The sequence below is a fragment of the Desmodus rotundus genome, chromosome 1 (genome assembly GCF_022682495.2).
Source record: "Desmodus rotundus isolate HL8 chromosome 1, HLdesRot8A.1, whole genome shotgun sequence".
Taxonomy (NCBI): domain Eukaryota; kingdom Metazoa; phylum Chordata; class Mammalia; order Chiroptera; family Phyllostomidae; genus Desmodus; species Desmodus rotundus.
In genome coordinates, this window is record NC_071387.1 from 5,353,339 (window position 1) to 5,377,330 (window position 23,992).

Sequence of the window (23,992 nt, forward strand, 5' to 3'; positions counted from 1 at the left end):
GTGCCCTAGGGTTTTGTTTTTATTTTTAAGATTTTATTTTTAGAGGAAGGGAAGGAGACAGACAGGGAGAGAAGTATCAATGTGTGGTTGCCTCTCACTTGTCCTGTACTGGGGACCTGGCCTGCAATCCAGGCATGTGTCCTAGACTGGGAATCGAACTGGTGACCCTTTGGTTCTCAGGCCTGCCTTCAGTCCACTGAGCTACACCAGCCAGGGCTCTGAGGTTCTGATACAAGTGGTTCCAGCCACACCTGGAGAAGCCCAGGGCACCTTGAAGACAGGGCCTGTTAGTGTATATGGGCCTGGCCCAGGCCAGACCTAGAGCAAGAGCCTGTTAAAGGATATAAATGCTTGTGAAAAGTGCAAGTAAACCAAGGAATCCCACCGACCAGAGTGGGTGGCTCTGAGAGGGTACAGGACAGCTGGAGCCAGGACAGTGGGCTTAGCTGAGAGGACTGGGGATGATGCTGACTCAGAGCCCAGCAGGGAGCCAAGAGGGCCCCCTGGCTCCTCTCAGCTGTGCTCAACTCCCCACCCAGCCCCCTTGGCTTCTCTGGGTCAGCTGGCCCCATTTCCCTGTCACCTGTCGTCAGCTACCTCAGGCACTGCCATTATTAGCTTCTGAGAAGCAGAAGGCACGAGAAGAGTGGGCTGTGAGTTTCCAAGAATAGCCCCCTGGGAAGGGGCAGCCAGCCTGGTCTGGCTGCGTTGCCCCTCCCTGGTTAGTGGCCATTTCAGTGGTGAGCAAATACGCCTAGGGAGGCAAAGCCCCTGAAACCCAGGCCTGTGGGATTGCAGTGCTCTGTCAGGGAAGTGTTCCAAGGCCAGAGTGAAGATGAAGAACTGCAGAAAGACAGGGAGTTATCCAGTGTGGGGTTTTCCTGGCAGAGGGGACAGCAGAACCAAGGGTCCTGAGGCAGGAGTGTGGCTGGGTGAAATGGTCAAGAGCGAGTGAGGGGTTGGGGGAATGGGGATGCGGCAGGGGCTTGCCACCCCCAAAACTTTAAGGGCCACTATTAGTGGTGGGGACAGGCAGGAGCCGGGAAGGATGGGAGCGGTTTGGTCTAGTTGTGCTTTCTTAAAAAATTAAAACATAGCCCTGGCCAGGTAGCTTACTTGGTTAGAGTGTCAGCCCGATAGGCCAAGGTTACGGGTTCAGGGCACATACAAGAAGTGACCGACGAATGCATAAATAGATGGAACAATGAGTCAATGTTTCTCCCTCTCTCTCAAATTAAAACATAACATTTATGCAGGAAATTCCAGAAATTGGATGTGATGATGTTTCAGAAACAAAACACACCTGTGTAAGCAGTCCCCATATCAAGAACCAGGGCCCCAGTAGCCCCTGACACCCCATCTGCTCACCCCGGGGTGACCACCACCCGACATCTAACACCATGTGTGAGTTCGGGCCAGTTTTCTGCTTTTTATCAACACCCTACAGTACAGGGTGGGGTAAAAGTATGTGTACAGTTCCAAGTGTGCAAAACAGTTTATACTTGTACAATATTCATATTTATTAATGACTGTATTATTTTCCATGCAAACAACTATAAACCCCCCTTTGCCCCACCCTGTGTGTACTGTTCATGTGTGGCTTTTTTCACAATTGTGTTTGTGACATTTATCCATACTGTGCCCTCAAGTTGTAATTTGTTCACTCTCAGTGCCGTGTGGTATTGAGTACACCACAGTTTATTTTCCATTTGACTCTTTTTCTTTAAAGATTTTATTTATTTATCTTTAGAGAGAGAGGGAGGGAGGGAGGAAGAGGGAGAGAAACCGCGATGTGCAAGAAGGTTCTTGGATCAGTTGCCTCTCTCATGCCCCCAAGTGGGGACCTGGCCCACAATGGAACCCTGGCTAGCAATGGAACCGACGACCTTTCAGTTCGCAGGGCAGCGTCCAATCCACTGAGCCACACCAGCCAGGGCTTCCATTTGACTTTTAGTGGGCATCTGGGGTGTGTGCAGGTCTGGGGTGGTACAAACAGCACTGCTGAGAACACCCTCGTGCTTATCTTTGGTGTACTTACAGATGCATTTCTGACGGAGATGTGCCTAGGAGCCACTGCAGAGTCCCCGGAAATGGCGGAGGCGACAGGTCAGACCTGGCATGTGGACAAGGGGCCAGGCAGTGTGGGTGTAAACACTGTACAAAGACCCACGAGAGGCTGTGGAAGTCACCAGCCTGCTCCCTAGATGTCCTCAGACAAGCCCCGAGAACCAGGCTTTTCCAGAGTCCCTAGCTGTCCCAAGTAGGGCTGGCCTTTCCTTCTGGCCTCTCCTCTGGCAGAGGTCAGACAGGGCAGCCCTGAAATTAGAAGCACAAAGTGTAACAGTGGTGTGCGCTCCAACGCTTTCACTCTCTGGACCTATTTGCCCAAACTGTGTCAGCCGCTGCCCTCTTAAGTTAGAGGTTTCTCCATTCACCTCGGGAATCTCTGTGTTTGAATTCCTAGGCAGTCCCCTGCCTGTCACAGAAGTGGGCCAGGGTTCCCTCAGGGCCTTCCCAGCCCTGGTCTCCCGGGTTCTGGCTTCTGGGAACATCATGTTATTCTGGAAAGGAAGTAAGTGCTCAAAGACTGATGGGCCGAGGCGGGGGTGTCAAAAGGACCCAGGAGGCAGCTCAAACGGGTTATCGCTGGCCAAATTTGTGGCCATTTGAGCATCAGAAGAGATTATAACTGCCCGTATCACATAAAAGCCCGTGAGTTTACAGCAGTATTCAAAAAACGGAAAAACTCATTGCATTACAGAATGTTAGTCAGCAACAGAGAAATTAATTGGTACATGCCATAAAACGGACAAATCACAAAACGTCATTCGAAACCAAGCATGAGAGACCACGTACGGTAGGATTCCATTTGCAGAATGTCTAAAAGGCGAATGGAGAGAGAAAAGCAGCCGCCAGGGGGCTGGGCAGGGCAGGGGGCAGGGTGCTGGCTGCGGATGGGCACAATGGGGCTTCCCGTGGTGGTGGGAATGAGTCTATCGTGGCAACAGCTGTGCTCCGCAAACTTACTAAGAGAAAAATCATTCAAATGAATGCATTTTATGGCGTACAAATGATACCTTGATAAAGCTGTTTCAGTCAAACCAACCTGCTTTACAGCATTGGAGGTGATCGATCAGCTGGCATCTCTAAAATCGGCAGAGGGAGTCAAACATTTTCCTTTTCAGGTGGAACTCAAGTCCATTAGTTGATCGGAAACTTCTTTTCAGGGCCCAGCAGATATTAGAGAATGACCGAGACATTTTTGAGGTGTGATTATGATGTTTTGGTAATGTCAGAGAACTACCTTATTCAGGTGCTTATGGGTAAAGCACATGTTTGAAACTTCTCCAAAATATATTTTTAAAGACATGGCAAGACGTTAATTACTGACCTTTTCAGTACATTTGAACATTTTCCAAGTTTTTTCTTTTTTTAAGCACCCTTCAAATAAAGCTTGCACTGATCGCCCGTGAACACAGCTGAAGGTCAGGCGGGCTCACACCGGCCACTCCCACCTGTCCAGGCCCTGCGCCCTGGTTCTCACCAGCTCAGGCGGTCAGTGACTGCGCCTGAGTCTTCGCTCCTAGTCTCCTCCACACCCACATCTTGCAGATGTGGGCATGGGCTCAGAAGCCACCCCACCTACATCTGCCTGGGCTAGTCCACGCCCAGGCTGCCCACCCACATCTGTGCCCCCGCATTTCACTGGCCACTCCTTCTCCTCCCCCCTCATGGGTCCTTCCCAAGCCTACAGACCACGTGGACCATGCCAGGCTTAGTGGCCCCAAAAGGACTCACAGCCTCCACCAGGCTGCCCTCGACCCTTGCCCTCCTGGAACCCCCACCAACCGCACCCCAAAGAGAGGATCCCCAGCCTTGGCCCAGGAAGTAAACAGCCAGATGTGTACCCAGCGGCATGGCAACTTGGAAAGAAATCCCTTAAATTGTTTATTCGACTCGAAGGCAACACACAGATGCTCTACCATACAAAAGTCGAAGCCGCGACAGACCGGGTGCCAGAGGCAGTGCATGGACGTGTAAACAGACAAAATGAAAATGCCACTTCTGTGCGATCTGGGAGCAAATCAGTGTGGGCTGGGCCCAGGCCCGAGATTACATTCACAGCGCGGGTTAAGTGCAAATGAACGGAATGTTGGGATGGAGGAGCGCCACCTGGGCCTCCCCTCCCAGGAAGCTGCTGGGTTCAGTCAGACCGAGGTTAGTGTGCAGCAGCCCCCCAGTCTGGGGACTGCGGGGCGGTGGGGGGAGATGCGGGCACGTGGGGGGCGGATTCTAGGAGGAAAGTGGGCTCAGAGGGTGGACCATGCCCAGCATCTCCCTCCCCCATCTCCCTCTCCCTCTGGGACCAAATGGGCAAGATCACCCCTCCCTTGGCTCCCCTCTCCTCTCACCCCTTTGGGAGAGGGGAGCCAGTCCCCCAAATCCAGAGAATGGAGAACCAGGAGAAGGGTATTTCTCTCACACGCCTCTCAATCTGGACCGGGGAAGAACCTCAAAGTAAAGTGTTAAGGCAATAAATAAAACATCCCAGCTCAGGGGAAAACACCCTAAGAGAAGTGGGTCTGCAGGGCCGAGAAACCCTGCGATGTGGGGCAAGTGATGGGACACGTGCTGACTGCCTCCCTCTGAAGACCAGAGAGGCGGTGGGCCCCACGCTGCTGCTGACTAGAGAGCATTTGCACATCTGGCGGAAGGCTAGGTGCCGGGAGATTTCTCATCCTAGGGAGGGCTGTGAGCTGGCCCAGCCCTGCACACCTCCTGACCACCCCCTGTTGGTCCCTGGGCCCCTGCTCCTTGGGCCACCGCCAGTGGCAACACAGGTGACAGGCGGGGTCAGAGCATCCAACTCAGTGCCTGGCACCACCCAGGGAGTCTGGGGCTCACCGAAGGAGGTGAGTAGGGGCGGGAGGACCAGCCCCACCTCCTGTCTTTGGTGGTGGCAGAAGCAGGAGGAGAAATGACAGGCTTTGGCAGGGAGAGGGAATGTCAGAGGACAATGTCCTGGTCTGGTGCTTGGATCTGTCCAGGACCCACTCCCTGCCCAGATGTGAGCACAAGGGGAGCAGGCCCTCCTCTGTCCCACCTCCCGACGGTCCAAGCTTGCTGCGACCAAGGTGCCCACAGCCCCACTCTCCCAGTCTGAGGCCCCCACCCTCCCTTCCTGGAGTTGCAAACTCTCAAGGGTGGTGGCATGGTCATTGCGGATGGCCAGCCACGTGCCTGGATTCTGAGACCTTCAGCCCAGGTTCCTGCTGGCTTAAGACATCAGTGACCCTGACCACAGAGCCCTGCCGTCCCCACCTTTCTCTGCCACCCTCCCTGCTCACTTGTTGGCAGCCCTGGGTGGCGGAAGTTCTTGGGGTCCCACATCCAGGACACCCCAGCTCTACCTGCCCCGATTCTCCTCACAACACCTTCCTCTCTCTCTCTCTCACTACCTTCTTCTCCCGCAGGCCCCACTGGCCACTGGTCCAGCCTCTGCTTCCCCAGGGACAGCCGAGGACAGTCAGCAGGGCCTCTAGGGGCTCCATCCCTCTCCAGGGAAGTTTGTTCCCCAGGCCTCAGGGATTCCCAGGTGACACACACGGGGCAAGGTCAGGGGCAACTGCCCATGGTCACCACAGCCGGGGCTCTGAAGCTGCCAAAAGCCATAGAAGCCAGGCCCCTGGGTGCCAACCCGAAGGAAGAAGGAGGCACCTTCTCTCTGCCATCACCCATGTGGACAAAGCTCCGGCAGCCACCCCTGGCTGGGCAGCCTCCCCAGCCTGCTCCCGCCACTACTGCAGCTCCTCCAGGGGGCCATTCTCTCGGGGTAGCACACCGTTCAGGCCAATGCTGCTGGTCACTGATGTCCCCAGGTAGCCGAGCAGGATCTCGCTTCGGCGCCGGGACAGCTGCAGGATATCGTGCGCCAGCGCCGGCACCGAGGTGTAGCGCACGTTGTCCAGGTCGAACATGTCCCTCAGGTACTGCACGATCTGGTCCTGGGGTGCAGGGCTGGCATGAGACCTGGGCTGACGCCCCTGCCCACCACTGGTGACGTCCAGACCCCCAGAGCTCTCCCGGGGCTTCCTCAGACCCACTGGGCCAGGCTCCCCGTGCAAGGAGCAGCATGTGCTCTCTGCAGGCGCCCCACTGGCCCTTTTGGGTGTGGGGGTAGCAGGCCAGACTCTCACTCCACTCCTGGAACCTTCCAGGGCTCCGATTCCAGGGGCCATGGCAGGCAGGGCACAGGCGGTGACGGCAGCCACAGCGCTCCCCACTTACCTTGAAGAAAGCACAGACCTCGGCGAGCTGGGGCTTGGGTCCAAGGAAGCCGAAGGCCAAGACTGGGCTAACGTGCTCCGATACGGAGTAGAAATGGGAGATGAAGCCATCAGGCACCTGTTGGGGCAGCAAGGCTGAGGCTGGGACCCTGGCACCCTCTTCAGAGCGGGGCTTTAGAGGGAGACCTGGCGCACTCACATCCTCACTGGGTGACCCTGGACAAGTGACTTGGGAAGGCCACGTTCTCACCTCCACAGAACAGGGGGAACCTCTGGGCTGCCGTGAGGGCTGCCCAAGGAGGGATCTGGGGAGGGCTCGGCACAGGAAGTGCCAAGTGTGTGGTGGCAGCTGCTAGTATTAGCTGGGCAGGAGAGCCTGGCTGGTGGAGAGGTACAAAGGACCACAGGCCAGACAGGGCAGCCAGCGCCACCTGGGAGTGCAGATAACTGCAGCCCAGCAGTAGACGGGGCCACAGACTGCCCCCAGCCGGTCCGCCCCCACCCAGACGCCTCGCCCAAGCCAGCTGCCATGCCTGTGTCTGTGCCCGCCCTCCCTCCCTCCAAGGATGCCCTTTCCCCCTTCCGATTCCCTCAGCATTTGCCCGTGTCCCACTCTGCTGAGCCCTGCAGGGCAAGGTGAAGGTGTTCCTGGTCAGGGGAGGGGCACTGGAGGACAGGTGGCCAGTGCTACAACAGAGGCCAAAAGGTGCAGCCAGGCCTGGGGGCTCAGCAAGGCCTCCCCGCACCTGCCCCAACCAGGGGCCAACACGCCCCGAACGGAGGAGCAGCTGAGTGGGCGCTACCCTCAGAGCGCCCCACGGCACTCGCCAAGGGCCCTGTCAGGTCACTCACCATCAGCAGCCTCCTCTTGGCTTTGAGGACTGACCAGCAAGCAGTGGCCAGGGCCTAAATCAAAGATGGGACCCAATGGGCGCCAGAGTGACAGGCTGGGTCACAGCCCCTACCCACCGCCCAGCCCAGGCCCCAGCCCTCGCCCCCAGCAGGAAGATGGGGCTTGTGCCTGCGCTCTGCCTCTCCCCTCCCCTCAACTAGGAATCAGATACACTTAAATCTGAAGCCTGACACTAACGCTGACCCCTGCGGGCCCCGGGACCAGCCCCTAAACATCTCAGGGCCTCCATTTCCTGATCTCTGGAAAGGCTGTGAGCTGGCACCCCATCCCATGCAGGGGGTGTGGGCTCCGCAGTGCCCGCCTGGACACCGCCTGGGGAGACCAGCTCCTGCTGCCCGCCTGGGCTTCCTGAGCGGCACAATTGCCCTGCAGGGCACTGAGCTCAGTGCTCTCCTGCTGTTCCTCTTCCACACTGTAACTTAATTTAATAGGATGCATTAAAATTGAATAGCATTAATGCCAGCACAGAATGAGAATTAAGTAAGTAAAACCATTACAGGGGAGGAAAACGCACAGGCCACTAGCTTTGCCATGTTGCCAAGGAGAGCAGTGGGGTCCCTGCGAGGCTCCTTCGGGACAGAGGAGCAGGGAGTCCGTTCAGTGGGGTGACCACTGACTGAAGGGGGGGAGCCCAGCCTCGGTACCCAAAGCCAAGGGTGGAGGGAATCAGGGGCCAGGCTAACACGCGGGTTCCTGAGTGTGTGTTGGGAGTGGGGGCCACCACCCACCGTCTCCTTGAAGCTGTCCGACAGCCAGCGGTTCCTCAGGACGGCTAGCACTGAGGACGGGGGGTTCTCTAGGTCCTCGAAGGCGTCCATGAGGATGAAGTCCAGCACGATGTCAAAGAAGCTCATGCACACCACCTGTGAGAGGCAGGTTACTCTACGCTCAGGACCACAGACCAGAAGGGAGGCCGGAGGCCAGAGGGGGCAAGGGCGTATGGGGCCACAGGGGGACGCAGACACATCTCTGCTCTGCGACCAGGTGCAGCTGGGGCCATCCCTCTCATGGCCCAGGCCTGGGGCAGGGCAGAAACTGGGGGCTTACGGCAGTGACAGAGCCACCTGAGACCCTCAGAATCAAGGCAGAGCTCAGCACAAGGACCCCCACCCCCCGCTCAGGGTCTCAGGAACTAAGCACAAACCAACTCACCCCTCGGCCCTCCAGCTCCAGCCGAGTGGTAGCCCAGGTCTCCGGGCGCAGGGCATAGCTCAGCATCTCCTCATAGCTCTCCAGGAAGCCTTTGGGGCTCTGTGGGGAGAAGCCCCAGACCCAGCTGGACTAGATCTGCAGGGACAGGCTGGCCCGTGGATGGGGACGTGCCGGGGCAGGGCCAGGGCCGATCGCTGAGCAGCAGCCATGAAGGAAATGAGAGAAGGAGGGTCCCCTGCCCACCTCAATGTGCCTCGGCAGGGACCAGGGCGTTTCCAGAACAGATCCAACACCAGGCGCCCAGCAGCCTCTCACGCCAGCCCATTCCTGAGCACCCACTGCCTTCCAGGAGATGTACACACGCCACAAGAGTAGCTCACTTTGGAAGGATGGGTGAGGATGTGAGGCTGAGTCAGGCAGCCAGAGATCCAAACTGCTATGACCTTGAGACTCACTGGTGAAATGGGAGAAGCTATAGCTCCACACTTGTAGGGCTTTTCCAGGGGACCTGATGAGCTCGTGCAGGTAACACAGTCGGCCCGGTGCCTGGACCTCGGCAGTGAATAGTGCAGGAGCTGCCGGCACACAGGCCGGGTCCCTCACTCTCCGGCACTGCGACGTTCGGCAGGGGCACGACCTGCCGGCGCAGGTGGGCACTTATGGACACGGGAAGTTAGTACGTGCCCGGGACTGGTCTAATGTGGACCAACACACCTAGTTCCTACCGTCCTATGAGGGACACCCTGGCATTATGCCCACTTTACAGATTAGAATACTGAGGTTTCAAGACATCAAGGATGCATCCAAGAGCCGGGCAGCGTGGAGCTGACACCGGAGAGCATGGGCAGGTTGACGCCATTTACACAGAACCACGGGCAGAGGTGGCACCGGAGCGAAGTTCACCGCCATGTGAACAGGGCGGGCGGAGCTCACTGAGCAGTGAGGAGACGCCAGCCCACAAGCGGGATGTGGAGTGAGGGCCGTGCTGGGCCCCCCATGGGAAGAGTCAGGGGAAGCCATCCTAGGGAAAGAGCTGCCTGGCGGGGACTTAGAAGACAGGTGAGCAAGGAAGGGGGGTGGTCGGGGTGGGGAGCTTCCAGACACCAGTATTGTTCCACTTCTGAACCTGGGTACCAGATACACAGCGAACATCTCTTCTCTCGTTAAAACCTACAGATGAACCTTTACACTCTCGTAAGCACATCTTACAATGACGTTAAGAAACGAAGGATCGAGGAAGAGTGGGCCAGGCACGGAGGAACCAGCACAGGCAAAGGCCCTAGTCAGGGAGAAAGTCGGCGTGGCCCAGAAGCCTGGGACCAGTCCGTCCGGACAGGGCAAAGCGCGCAGTGTGGCAGGCCACGAGTGAAGCCTGCTGTCTGCGCCGAGGGCGGCGGGAGCACGGGGGCATTTCACGCAGCTGGGGGACGAGGTCAGAGGTGGGCTTTGGAACTGCTATTCTGGCATTCAAGGAGAAAGGGCCGAGGGGGAAGGCGCCTTCAAGAGTTTTATTCAAACCCATCACAGAGAAGAGACACAGGCGCCCAACGGACATGGAAATCGATGCAGCCTCACTAATGATGAAAGAAACATCAAGCGTGAATACAATAGAGATTAAAAAGATTACTGACATCCAGCATTGGACAGGATGTAAGGAGATGCGCTCCTGTGGTGCTGGGGAGGGCGCGCTGGCCGGCCACCTTTTCACTGCCGGCACCCAGGGCCCAATGCTGCCGCACTACAGCGCTGCCCCCAGCCAGCCTCACTGCACTGGAGACAGCCATAGGGACTGGTTATGACGGTGGTGTCCGTGCCCCTGCAACACGAGGCCCAGGCCGAATGCCCATGCCCGGGAGGACTGGAGAAGCCACAGGCAGCCACCTGGCAGGACGCAACACAACCTGTCGACGTCACTGCTCAGACGGACACAGACACATGAACGAGACACACTCACTCACGGCACAACCCGAGCCTTGGAAATTAAATAACAAGTTCAAGGGTTAAAGTCCACCGAAGTGGGCAGGACAGATACCAGACCGCGGGTAGAGGCTGCCCCTGGCAGTGGGGTTCAGGCAGACTCCCTAGGGTTTGCTATTTCCTAGTTGGTGAATTCTGTAGAGCTGTATTATATTGTAATCAGAAATAAGAAGCAATACAGATCCATATTTTTCAAACTCAGCACAGGAAAAAACTCCAAGCTTTTCCCAGCTCTTCCACAGGATAAAGTCAAAGTTCCCCTGCTTGATTTCAGGTAGTGCTTTTCATTTCTTTTCACATAAAAAATAAAAGTTAAAAACTGAAATAGAACAAGGTTGGGGGGGCAGAAAACCTGAAAGAAGAGCCCCCCGCAGCTACCTTCTCAGCCTTCGTCATGAGGCCCGTCACCATCTGCCGGCCGACCTCCCCGAAGAAAAGCTGGTTACTCTGGTCTTCCAGAACGCCCTACGGAATGGGGGGGGGGGGGGGGCGGGGGGGGGGGGTGAGCTGCCCTGCTGGCAGTCCCCCCAGCCATGAAGAGGGCAGTCCAAGGTGTTGAGCAGGTGACCCACCTGCTTAGGGAGACCTGCCTGCCCGCCCTGCCCCACACCCACCTCGAACGCCTGCCGCACACAATGCAGCTTGGCCAGAAAGTCCTGGTCACTGTAGCAGCCCAGCAGCTCGGTCCTGCGGGGAAGCACAGTCAGTCACGCCACCTGGGCCCCATCCAGGGAAGCTCCCATGGGGTTCTGGGTAGAGCCCCAGGTGGCCCTGCCTTGGCCTGATAGTGTGACCTTGGGCAGACCAAGGCGTACAGCAAGGTCTCCCTCAAAGCACAGAAAGAGGCTGACTGGATGCTCTCCGAGGCTATGTCAGCCTCAGTAGCCCTGGGCACAGCTGGCAGGTCTAGTCACTGGGAGTTGAGCTGACCTTGGCCTCTTTTTGGCCCCAATTAGTGAAGGAGAGAAATGGCCAACGGCTCCCAGTTGGCAGAATGCCAGGGCCGGGGGGCGGGTGGGGGGGGCTGCCACCCAGCTGGGTCTGGCTACCCTTTAGCCAAATCACCAGGACTTCGACTGCGGCTTTTAACTATTTCAGTCCATGAAATTTAAACACACAGATTTTAAATTTGGAGCCATGCCCGAAAGCCAAATTATGAGTTTCATGTCACACAGAAAAGTTAATTTAAAATGAATTAAGAAACCTAAATATACCACAGAAAAGGTTGTATCAGGACACGGGGCCAAGGAACAAGGCCCACTGTGTTTCTGTGGCTGGCCCCTCTGAGGACTTAGAATAAGCACGAAATGTTATTTTACTAATTGTATTAATTTGTCATTGTTAAGAATTAACAATGCCTGTCTCGGTGCTCAGGGCCGTCCCAGGCCTTCCTTGGTGGGGCAGGAGCACCCAGGTGCCAACCCATCACAGCCCTCGGCAAGCCTGGCACAGCCGAGTCCTCACCAAAGACCGGTGGCTTCTCCAGCCTCCTCCAAGGGGGCCGGCGCCTGCCCCACCTGCCCCATGCTCACCTGAGGGTCCGGCAGAGCACCTTCCCCTCCTTCACCAGCTGCAGGGCCTCCTCGTAGGCGGCGGCAGGCCTGGAAAGCGGCACCGGGTAATCGCCAGCCTGCAGAGACTCAAAGAGCTGGGGAGGGGGCAGAGGAAGGGGGAGGGCACGTCAAAGCCTGTGTCAACAGCATCCTGGGGGCTGAGCGCCCATGCCCAGCGGACACCCGAGGGGCCAGCCTCTCAGAGGGGATGTCTGAAGGAGCACTGGCCCAAGAGGCAGAAGGCCTGGGTCCAAATCCATCTCCAGCCCTCGCGTCCCCATCTCCAGGGACTCTTCCTGAAGGAACCTGAGCCCACGTCCTCCCACCAGCAGGCCAGGACAGCGGGGCCTGACACACAGGCCACAGCAGCAGACTACTGCCAAGCAGCGGGCATGCGGCAGAGAAAAGGGAGAGGTCAGCGTGGGCCAGAGCTGGTGAGGGCGGAGACCCCTGCCCTCACCCCTGGACCTACGACCCCTGGCTTCTCAGGCCACCCCGTCCCCAGCAACTGCACGGAGTCCCAGGGAGCAGCACTTGGTGACTGCCAAATTCTGCTTGCATCGGAGAGAATGGCTGCACTTTCCCACGACTACGCTCACCCAGGGTCGCACAGAGGCCCGGCCTCCACTCCACCCACCCCCGTGTCCATCCACCTCCCCGCGTCACCTCGGTGGCAGAGAAGAAGGAGTCCTCCGAGGTCAGGCTGTCCTCGTCGTCTGCCCGCAGACGCAGCGAGCCCTCAGTCAGGGGCAGCATGAGGGTCCGCTCTGTGAAGAGCGGGAAGAGAAGGGCTGAGCCGAGACCCCCGAGACCCCCGAGATCCCTGGCAGGACGCACGTCCTCAGGGCCCAGGACACCGGGCTCCGACGGAGGACGCGGACGAGCACAGCGTGCCCATCTACTGAGCACGTGTGCGTGAAGACCCGGGGCCCTCGCCTCAAATGGATGGTCTCTGTCAACCCTGAGACAACCTGGTAGGGGGGCATAGCGAGGCGTGGAAACGAGGCTGCTGAGGGGACCAGCACACGGCCGCACAGCTGCACCCTGACTCCTGGTGGCCCTGAGCTCCTCAGAGGCAGGCCCCGGCGTGCTGTGTGGCTCTGGGCAGGTCGTTTCCCCTCTCTGACCAGCTGAAACTTGGCCATCGATACCAAAGGGCTTGAGGGGGCCCACAGGCCACTCACTCAGTGTTCCCATCCTCGGTTCCCTGAGAACCGAGGGGGCCTGGACCTTCACAGGCACCTCCAAAAGGCCTGTGAAACCGATCAGCAGAGTCCACCCCCTGAAAGCCCCACCTGCCTTCTCTGCCACATGGGAGGCCGGAGGAAGTGGGACCTCAGACAGGCGAAGCTGCTCAGGGAGGAGGTGTGGGAAAGCACATCACCCTGGATGGCCCGTGCTGGGCCTGTGTCGCCACTGGTAGAGCTGGGTAGCCAGACACTCAGGAGTCCACTGTTCCCCTCGGGGCTGGCGGCACACTTGGGGAGGCTCTGCGGGCCGTCAAACTCACTGCGCAGGGTCTGGCACCCAGCAGCCACTAGGACGACACTGGCTGTTGGTGCGTAATTTCACTCTCCCAGTGACGCCACGCCCCTTCACCCCAGCGGAGCAGGGCAATGGCAGGCGCATGTTCTTGGCCCTTTGGCCTGTTCCAGGCTAATCCTGGGAGCCATCCCGTCCACCCACCTACTGACCACAGGAAAAGACTCAACCCAAAGGCCTAAATAAGCCCAAGGCCTACTCCCAAGGGCACAGGTCCAAGGGCTCCCCAGGGCCTCACCCCAGCCCTGCTCCTGCCTGCCACATATCAGGGCGCACCTCTATCCCATCAGGACCTCAGTTTCCCCATCTGTGCACCAGATCAGAGGCGGTCTGAGGGCCCTGGGGATTCTGGCTTGCCTGATGCACTGAGGGAGTCACGCTCCGGTTCTCTCACTGCCTGCCCACACCAGTGCAGCCCGCGACGGGCCCAGCTCACCCAGGTCCAGCAGCATGCTGTCGGACGGGAAGGTGGACCCAAACTCCTCCTGCAGATGGTAGGCTCGGTGCAGCAGGGACTCCAGCTTCTCCGCAAACTCTCTCCGCTGCGACTCTGGCTGTGGTTGAAAGGGTGGCCATCAATCCAGGCCCTCCAAGCTCCCATGCTCTCACCAAGCATGGGGGGCCCAGCCCCTGCAGGGAGAGGAGCGGGCTCTGAGGTCAGGCAGTGAGAGCACTGGAGCTGCCCAACACAGGAGCCAAATGTGGCTGGTGAGCTCCTGAAATGTGGTCAGTTGCAACTGGATGTGCTGGGAGTAAAAACACACGCCAGATCTCAAACACTTGGCACCGAATGGATAAGTACACACATGCTCAATCTCAGCCACTGTTCGTGTTGATTACCTGTTCAAATGATAGCATTTTGGACATACTAGCTTACATAAACTACTGTATGTTATTAAAATGAACTCATCTGTTTCCTTTTGCTTATTCACATGGTTTCTAGCAACTTTGCAACGAGACACATGGCTTCCTGCCAGCAGTGCTGTCCTGCCCCAGGCCAACCTGGGTTCACACCTTGGCCCCACCAGTTCCGAGTTGTGTGGCCTGGAGCAAAAATCATCCCCATTCTGAGCCTCAGTTTCCTCAGTTTCCCTCCCTGTCAACTGAGTTAAGAGTGCCTACGTCCTAGGACCCTAGGGACGGCACGAAGGAGATAAGCCAGTAAGCGTTAGCTACTGGAATACTTACTGCACTTGCTGCCCTACATTAGGAGAGCAGTCGGGACCCCGGGAAGAGCTGTGTGCAGCTCCTGGGAAGGCGCAGCACCCAAGACTGGCGGCTCGCAGCCCCAGTGACCTCCTCGCTGCCCCTCGCCTCCAGGCCAGGGCACGGGGAAGAAGGGGCCCCGCTCCTCTGACCCCAGGCTCTTCTGGGCTGACAGGCCAGGCACCGGCAGGCCCCGCTCCATTTCCAGAGAGGCTGCCAGGTCCTGCACTTGCATGTAACCAGACCCTGGGGAGCAGACAAGGGCCTACTCGGGCCTGATGCCACTGGGGAGAAAGAGCCGGAAAAGCTCAGCAGGGACATAATGATGTGAATGGCTGCCTTTCACTGAGTGCCTGCCCTGGACCAGGCGCCTGGTCTCTCTCAAAGGCAGGCATTCCTGTGACCCCATTTCACAGAGAACACTCAAGGAGGTTCAGTGGCCCAACCCACCACCAAGAGCCTGGACGAGCTGGGATGCGAGCCCAGGTCATGGGACCCCAGACTCATGGGCTGCTTTGCTCAGCTCTGCCACAGGGTCAGACCCTGCTCCACGTGGCACGAGACTCACAGCTTCAGCTGGGATCTGCCAGCTCTATCTCTGTGAAGTGACCTTGTGTCAGGGAATGGTTTCTTAGCTGTGACACCAGAAGCACCAATGACAAAAGAAAAAATAGAGATACTGAATTTCATTATAATTTAAAAACTTTTGTGCTTCAAAGGTCACCATCAAGAAAGTGAAAAGACAGCCCACCAAATCAGAGGAGGTGTTCGCAAGCCACACCTCTGACAATGGGCTGGCGTCTGGACTATCCAAACAACTCCTACCGCTCGTGATTAAAAAGACAGATACCTGACTGAAAAGCAAAGCAAAGGATCGGAGTATAGATGTCTCCAAATAATATACACAAATGGACAATACGCGCAGGGAACGATGCTCCACATCATTAGCTATCAAGGAAATGCAAACCAAAACCACAGTGAGACACCACTTCACGCCCACTAAGACGGCTGGAATCAAAAAGTCAGACACTAACAAGTGCTGGCAAGGATGCGGGGAATTGGAGCCTCGTCCACTGCTGGTGAGGACGTGCGACGGCGCAGCTGCTTCGGAAGACAGCCTGGCAGTGCCTCAACGTGTCAAACCGAGTCCCATTTGACGGGGCCATTCCACGCCTGAGGACATTCCCAAGAGATTTCAAAATACATGTCAATGCAAAAACTGGTACACAAATATCCACCGCAGTATTTTTCACAAAACACACAATATGGAAACCACACAAATGCCCACCTATGGCAAATGGATAAATAAAATGTGGTCTATCCGTAAACAGAGTATCAGCCAGCAATACACAGAAACGAAGCAGTGACCTACGTCACAAGAAGGGTGCACCTCGAAAGCACTGTTATGTGAACCAGGCCAGGCCAGGGTCTTTGTCCCTAATACAGGAAAGGCCCACAGCCCCACGGCTTACACAAACCCTGCCCATAAGCACGTGCCCAGGGAGAGAAAAGTCGAGCAGTAAAGAAAGGTCCTGAAAAGGACAGGCCATTTTCCACCTTCCCCTGCAGACCCTCTCCTCACAGACCACCACTGAGAGTGTGCTGCGCACCCGTCGGAGGGAAGTAAGAACACACGCGCACACCAGCATCTACTGAGAGGCGCACGGGTGCGTGGCTGTCTTTAGAAAGCCCACCCACGGCCGCGCTACGCCCGCTGCGTCTCGCTGTCCCCACCTGACGCTCACCAGACGGCAGCCTGTCAGCCCACGCAGCTTCCCCCGGCCTTTTAATGGCTGCACAGTGCTCCAGACCCCTGCTGCCGGACAATCAGATAGTTTCCAGTTTTTCAGCTATTACAGAATAACGCCTCAGTGACCGTCCATCCCAGGACATACACTTGCTGTGCTTTATTTTAGCTTTTTTATGTTTTCATTCCTGATGTTGAAATAAAGGTTCATTACAGAAGACTTGGATGATGCCCCCCAAAAAGTACAAAGACAAGACAGAGGCGGCGTAATCCACTCACCTATACACCCAGGCTATTTCCCCTAGTCCCGCAGGAGTGTGTGGTTGGGATCAGCGTGAGCATCGCTGTGATTTCCTAGGTAATTACCACGTGCCAGGCATGCGCTCAGCATGTTACATGAATGTTTTACTTGGCAGGACCGACATCCTGGTCAAGGGGAAAACTCCCGCCCAAGGGGAGGAGTGGCTGGTTGGCAGGAGGCTGGGGCGGGGCTGCAAGGCTGCCTCCTGAAGTCCGGCTGCCCGTCAACCCTCTCCGTGGCTGTGGGTGAGGACCACCTACCTCGGACAGTGCATCTGAAGCGGTCTCAGGGTTCCGGAGGCTGTCCCGTGTGGGTGTGCTGCCGTTGTCCCCCCGCTGCCCCACACTCAGTGCCTGCTCCCATTTCTGCAGAGCCTCCTCGAACAGCTCCATGCCTGAGAGAAGGGAGGGTCAGACTCCCCTCAGAGGGAGAGCAGCTCCGCCCCCGTGTCCCTCGGGAGGGCCCCAAAGGACAAAAACGGCAGGATTTTGTGGGCCAGGTCCTCATCACCTTTTTTTTTTAAATTCTCACCCAAGGATATATTTACTGGTTTTAGGGAAAGAGCAGAGAGGAAAGGAGAGAGAAGAAGAAGCTGCGGGGGGGGGGGGGGGGGGGAATGAGAGGAGACATCCATGTGAAAGAGAAAGGGAAACATGGATGTGAAAGAGAAACATGAGCAGCTGCCTCTTGAACGTGCCCTTACTGGGGATCGAACCTGCAACTTAGGCATGTGCCCTGCCCGGGAATCCAACCCACCCCCCTCGTGTGTACAGGGCATGCTCCCTCCCACTGAGCATCCCAGCCAGGGCCCTGATCACTTTTTTGATCAGTTTACAGGCCTTCAGTCAGATCAGATTTATTCCTAGAGGCCGTCGTCCCCTGTCTGGAAGTGGACGGAAACCACTGAATGGGGGTTTGGGCATGGGGAGGGGGAGGGGTACAAAGAAGCACATGGAGAAGTGTCCTGGGCCCGGCCTGAGCCCCAGAGGCCATTTCCCACCGCCCCACCCCAGGAGAGCCCGAGACCACCTCCTGGCCTGTACCTTGCATGTAGAGACTCTCGGCATTGCCGTCGCTGGTGGTCACAGACTCCTCCATGCCCCTGGCACCCCACGGTCCCGCGCACGCAGCCGTGGGGCTGGATGAGTTCACCGCCACCATCTGGGCACCATGAAGTGCAAAGACCCAAGGGTGAGGGGTGAGGCCTTTCCAGACTCTCTGCAGGACCCTAGTCCCCCCCACTGCCTAACCACGTGCCACACACGCTCTCTCCAGACACTATCCCTGGAGCCACGTCTTCATCAAAACCTGGTCCACCAACCCTACGCACCTGACTACACCTCGCAGAAACTGCTGAGGCGGGAGGAAATACTGAGGCCGACACCCAACCCAGGATCCTGCAGCCTCGTACCAAACCTGCCCCAGGCCCGCTCCCTGCTCTGGGGCTCTGCTACCAGTCAGACAAGGAAGACAAGAAAGCAGTCAGCACACACGGGTTGGCCAGGGACAACTGTCACCCACACCACTCTCCCACGTGAGCGGCCACTTGCCCTGACAGGCTGTGAGTTCCTCCAGGACAAGAGCCATCTCTTGCTTGCCCCTGGGTCCCCAGGGCAGGCCTGGCTCCGAGCTGGGGCTTGGTGCTGACTGAATGTATTAATGAATAGATGAGTAAATGAGCCAAAGTCATTCCCCAGGGAAATTAACCTCTCTCTGTGTTATTTATCTCTGCATCCTTGGCACCCAGCAGAGTCCCTGGCACAAAGCAAATGCTCGCTCAATGTCTAACGAAGGAATGAATGAATGAACGAACTTTCACAGGTAAGTCTTCCCCGAGGCCATACGCTTCTCTTCTGCACCTGCCCACCTTTTCCTCACCGACGCCTGGCACACAGTGACCGTATCTAATGGCCTGCTGGATGGATGGTGCACGAGTGAATGCTAACACGCATGCAGGCATGACGAACGAACGAAGACAGAAGAAAATCTCTACTCCCATTTTCCCACCAGTCTGTAAGGCCCTTGAGAGCAGAGACTGAACCCACCTGGTGGCTAGGGACTAAGCCCTGAGGCCCTGGCAGGCCCCCATCCCCTCCCCCTGCCCCTCCCCGTCCTCACCGAGGCCAAGCTGTGGGAGGAGCCCGAGTGCTTGCTGGGCTCGATGGAGGAGATGCCACTCAGGGTATCGTTACTCTTGCTGCTGGGGCTCTGCACCCTCCGGCTGGGGTAGCCTGCAAGGAACAGGAGAGTAGGGGCTTCCCACCCAGCCTTCGTGCAGGCTGGGCCGGTCCCCCTCCAGGCTGCCCTCCCCTCCTCATCTGGAGCCTGTGCTGACCTTCGAAGTCAGGCCGGCAGCAGGGCACCCCGAGCCGGGCAGTTAGTAGAAGGGTGCTAGGCCGGTGCCCGGCACAGGGCCTGAGGTCCAGAGGTCCAGCTACATTTTTTTAAATTTATTTTTTCTTAAATTGACTTTAAAGAGAGAGAGGAAGGGGGAGAAAGAAACATCAACCTGCTACTCCACCCACCCTTGCACTCGTAGGTGCCCAGACCGGGTACTGAACCCGCAACCCTGGCGATATCAGGAGGACGCTCCAACCAACCAAGCTACCCGGCCAGGGCCTCCCTGGCCTCCTTCTCACTCGACTTGCCCTGTGCTGCTGGTTGAGTGTCTGACTAGGAATTCTCCTCCTTCCAAAAAGGATTCAAGGCAACAACTTTTGTAAGACACACCAAAGATTTTGGGTTTTTTTTTAAGTAAGAGAAGTAAAGAAAGGAAAGTCAGGTGAAACCGGACAGGCGGTGGTACGGGGCAGGCAGGTAAGAGACTGGTGCCAAAGTGGCTCCAGGTTTCCCAGGGGCTGATGCCGAATGGAAACCCAGAGAACCAGCACTTCTCAGGTCCTGTTCTAAAGGAATCTAAAAACGTCTTTTTTACCACTATGAAGATAAAACTTCCCTTTTACGATGGTAATTCACAATGGAAACTCTTTTTCACACAAGGACCCAGATGCTCCCAAGGGTCCTCGGATGATGAGAACAACTGCCACCTACTGGACACATGTTGGGCCACGTCACCCACCAACTTCTTACAAGGATGCAAGGAAGGAGGTTCTACTGTCAACGTCGCTTCCCAGATGACAAGAACTTATACACGATGTCACTAGCCCCCAGTCCCACAGTCAATAGGGGACCAGCTAGGACTTGACTCCAGGCCAGGCCAGGCCCTTGCCCCCCACCTCACACCTACCTTTCTTCACCGATGGCACCTTCCTGGCCATGAGGATGGGGAGGGGCACGGTGCCCAGATGCTCACCTCCCATCTCAGGGCCGACCTGCTTCTTCCTCCGCCTTCGCCTCTTCAGCTGGTGGGCGGCCAGGGCCAAGGCCACAGTCCCTAGGGCCGTGGCAAAGAGGACCTTCCGCAGGCCTGGTGTCAACCGCAGCTGCGAGAACGCAGACTGCAGGAGAAGAGGAGGACAGACGGTTACATCTCCGCAGGAAAGCTCCAGGCAGGCAGGGCCGCCCCGGGAGCACAAAGGAACGGGAAACACATCGGGCACCTGGGGGTATCTGTTGACTAGAAAATGAGAGGCAGCCACCTCAAGACGGGGACCTGGCCAGCCGCCCTGAAATGTGGACCACAGAGGTGTAAAGAGAGGGCCAGGGCTGGCAAAATAATGATGCCAAGGAGAGCACATCTGGGGTTCAGCAGGCACCGCTAACGCCGGCCACGATTCTGACAGCTGCAGTGATTGAGTGCCTACTACGCCGGGGGCTGCACTAGGCCTTTACCTGCGTTTCCTGTCTGAGCGCCCATCCCCTCCAGGTGAGGAGTCTGAGGCTCGCACCGGTTAAGACACATGCTCACGGCGACAGAGAAACAGAAAGTGAACCCCGTCTGCCAGCTCCACTTCTCAATGACTTCCAGAAAACGAAGACATTCAGTCCACCCAACTGTCCTGTCTGTATGCATCCCGGCCCCAACCCCCACTCTCTGCCTGCTGGCCTGGGAGCCCCTCCAGTGGGGCTGCATCCCACTGGGCAGAGCTTTGAAACTCTCAGGAGGCCTGGTCAGCACAGACATTTGAGGATGGCAGGTAAAGACCAGGTAGGGGCTCCGGACCCCAATCCCAGTCCTTCTTACTCTGCACAAGGAGGAGACCCCAGACCCCGAGACCGAAATAACGAGGGCCCAGCTTTCCGGATGCCGAGTGGCTCAGTGTTTCAGGGCCCAGAGTGGTTAAAGGGCAGGACCATGACCCAGCCAACCTTTACCTGCCCAAACGTCGTGTACAGGAACACAGGGATCTCAGCCACCGTCATGGCCAGGGCCTGGATCATGGACATGCCCTCTGTCCTCCGGAACGCCATGGCAGGAACAACACCCCGGGCAAGAGCCCCTGGGACCAAGTGTTCCCAAAGAGAATGTCTTCAACTGGTTGCTGGCTGGGCCCCAGGCACCGTCCACGGCCGGGGAAGACAGGGATGCGCATACCAGAGGGTCCCTCCGCAGAGCTGAGAGGCAGATGACCAAGTCAAACACAAGTACGTGTGCACAGGGGCAGAGAAATGAGCACAAGAGTGCCCCGGGGGGTGAGGCAGGGGTGGAGCCTCCATCTGGAATGCCAGGCCTAGAACCAGGCCCCAGCCTTCTGTGTCCACCAGCAGGAAGGCAGCCAAATGCCCCTCGGACCCTCTCCCCACCATGAGCCCTGGGAGCAGAAGGCAGAGTCTCTGGCACGCTGGCCTGAGGGCAGACCTGGGGACTGAGAGATAGACAGGTCCCTCTCAAATGTGATGGCCTTTTTTTGCTAACCACAAACCTCAGGCCTCTAAAGGGTCAGGCCCTAACTGCGAATCATTATAGTTTTTTCACCACCCACAAAGCCAAGAATGTTTTACTTCCTGTGGCCTGCGTTATGAAAACAGCAGTATATTTCCTCAAATAATAATGGCCACCACAATCTGTGTATATTTTGTGCTCAGTTCTTCACATGTGTTATTTCCCTGAATCATTACAATCCTGTGAAGTAAATGCTCTCTACCTGCCCCCCCGCCAATTTCCAATGGGGAAACTGAGGCTCAGGGAGGCTGTCAGGAGTGCAAAGTTACACAGCTGGTAGGAGGCAGAGTCAGAACTTGGGCCAAGGTCTCTTGGGCCAAGGTCTCTCGGACCTCAGGCTCTGTGCTCAGGGCAACCCGTTCACTAAATATGACGGGGAGCAGGAAGTGGCGAGCCCCAGAGGAACCACAGGCTGCGAGGACAGCCCTCCCCTGGGAGAGATCCCTCTGAGACCCTGCCAGGGTCGCCCGCTGCCCATTCCAAGCCCAAGAAGTGTCCCAACTGTAGATGGCCCGTTCCCAGGGTCCTGCAGGGTGTTCTTCAACCGCCCCCACCACCAAGACCGAGGATGCCTTCAAGGTCTCCCGGGAGCTCAAGCAGAAGGAATACACAGGCCAAAGTCGTTGGACCAGCACAAGAAACAGCTTATCCCCAGTGAGTGGGACGGAAGGACGGAAGGACGACGCTATCAGTCTAGCCCCTACAGCTGGGCTGTGCATGTGTGTGGGGGGTGGGGGTGGCGGAATGTTCTGGGGCTGAGGAAACCGTCATGTCAAGGGTAGGAGACACCCCGTCAGGAGGCTGCACACTGAGCTATGTGACTGCCAGTGGCCAGGGCCAGGGCTCATATCTAAGGCACCCCCTTCGGTGCTGTTCCCGAGCACTGACTACAAGCCAGGCCAGCGACAGGCTCTCCACAGAGGGCTGCAAGTCTAGTCACTCACGGAACCCTCACGACAACCACTGTATAAAATAAGGACACCGAGGCTCCGAGAGGTATGTGAACCGACTGAGGTCACTGACTAAATGGCCAGCCTGGGATGTGGCCTCAGTCCTGGGGGATCCCAAGGCTACGGGTCTCCCCGGAGCTGCCCGCTACAACAGCCACGTCTCCCTCCACGCCACACCCGAAGGAATCGCACGTGGAGTAGTAAAGATGAGCCTGAACACAAACTCCAGGGGTGAGACAGGGCTGAGGGGCCTGGCGTGTGTCCGCAGGCAAGTCAGGAGCAGGTCTGCTGCCCCAAGTGAGGGAAAGAGCTCCAGACACAAGGTGCAACACCCGCCCCCAAGCCTGCTTCACTCCAGGGACGGGTCAGATCCAGATCCAGACCAAACGTGCCCTATCCCACCCCAGGCACCACCCGCAGAGAGGCCTCCATGATGATAAGCCCATGGCAACGTCCCCACCCCACAGACTTTTCTAATGCTATCTCCACCTGGGAAGTCACCCCTCAGGCCCTATAAGCTTGGGCAGGAACCTACTCATTCCACCCAAACCGTGGCACTTACACCCTCAGGCTGGATGCCCACACTCTACACCTGAGAGTGGAGATGTCACTGGACGTCACCTCCTCCCTTGCCCTGGACAATCCCATTAAGGACTCTGGCCTTAACAGTCCTACTTTCTGCCTTGACCTCAGCGACGACCTGGACGCAGACACGCCCTCGAACCACCCTCTGCCCAGTCTACTTCATTCCGCCTGGGACACCTCCCCAGTCCGAGCCGGCCGGGAACTGGGCACCACCACACGGGACCTCGGCAATACCCCCGCCTTCAGAAGCTGCTCACTCCACCCCAGGCAGCTCCTGGAGCAGCCCTCGCCTAGCTCCCTCGTCGTTTGCCCCGACCCCGGGAATATCCTTGAGGGTCCTCCACGTGCCCACGGCCGGCGCACCTGCTCCTTCCATCCCGGGCACTTTCCCAGTTCTGCTCCGATCCCCGCAACGTTCCAGGCCCAGGCACCTCCTTGCTGACCCGGTGCCTTTCGTTCCACGTCTCGCGCCGCCCACGACCAGGTACCTGCTCATTCCAACCCCGGACCTTCTAGTCGGGCTGAGCCGGGACACCGACGCCCCTACCCAGTCCCCCGCGCAGGCCCGGCTCCCGCCCGCCACAAGCCTCAGTCCCGGGCCCGCACGACCGCCCGGCGGGCTCAGCCCCTGCCGCCACTCACCCGGGATCCCATAGCTGCGGAAGGGCAGCGTCTCCTTCCCCGGCGTCCGCGCAACCAACCCCTCGGCCGCTCGAGGGCGTGGCCAACCCCCACTTTGGCCAATGAGCGTTTCTGAACCGTTCCGCGCCGCTCCGAGGGGGTGTGTCACATGACCGATTTAGTCTCAACTCTTCCTCTGCCCCGCCCTCTAAGTGCGGTTGAGACGAGAAAGTGACCTTTTGTCTCCTATGATTGGCCAGAGAGATTATATTGACGCGGGAGGCTGGTTGAGTGGAGCGGAGCCGCACTTAAAGG

The 23,992-nt window shown here is 57.6% G+C and overlaps 1 protein-coding gene across 3 annotated transcripts; it reads right to left on the reverse strand.

Annotated features, from left to right (window-relative positions):
• Nucleotides 1-1,745: 1,745 nt before the first annotated feature.
• Nucleotides 1,746-23,831, reverse strand: MIGA2 (mitoguardin 2). 3 transcript variants are annotated; one of them, XM_071220949.1, is made up of 16 exons: nt 23,699-23,831; nt 20,954-21,193; nt 19,992-20,136; nt 18,797-18,909; nt 17,722-17,839; nt 16,939-17,072; nt 13,861-13,978; nt 12,549-12,649; nt 11,862-11,977; nt 10,944-11,016; nt 10,708-10,794; nt 8,353-8,451; nt 7,929-8,063; nt 7,140-7,193; nt 6,289-6,405; nt 1,746-6,005 (listed from the first exon to the last, which is right to left on the reverse strand). In XM_071220949.1, the coding sequence occupies exons 2-16, from the start codon at nt 21,047-21,049 to the stop codon at nt 5,799-5,801; spliced, it is 1,713 nt and encodes a 570-aa protein (XP_071077050.1). In that variant the 5' UTR covers nt 21,050-21,193; nt 23,699-23,831; the 3' UTR covers nt 1,746-5,798. The 3 variants fall into 3 exon arrangements, with proteins under 3 accessions (XP_071077050.1, XP_053775746.1, XP_053775743.1); XM_053919771.2 differs by having other exon boundaries at nt 1,747-6,005; nt 19,926-20,136; XM_053919768.2 differs by lacking the exon at nt 23,699-23,831 and adding an exon at nt 23,420-23,654 and having other exon boundaries at nt 1,747-6,005; nt 19,926-20,136.
• Between the last annotated feature and the right edge of the window lie 161 nt (nt 23,832-23,992).

What these genes read in the sequence shown, in the direction of transcription:
- MIGA2 (XM_053919771.2), bottom strand. Translation starts at nt 21,049, where the DNA reads ATGGCGTTCCGGAGGACAGAGGGCATGTCCATGATCCAGGCCCTGGCC. An exon ending in TGTACACGACGTTTGGGCAG is followed by an intron (nt 20,137 to 20,953) that starts GTAAAGGTTGGC and finishes CTTCTCCTGCAG; the next exon opens with TCTGCGTTCTCGCAGCTGCG. An exon ending in CGAGAGTCTCTACATGCAAG is followed by an intron (nt 17,073 to 17,721) that starts GTACAGGCCAGG and finishes CCCTTCTCTCAG; the next exon opens with GCATGGAGCTGTTCGAGGAG.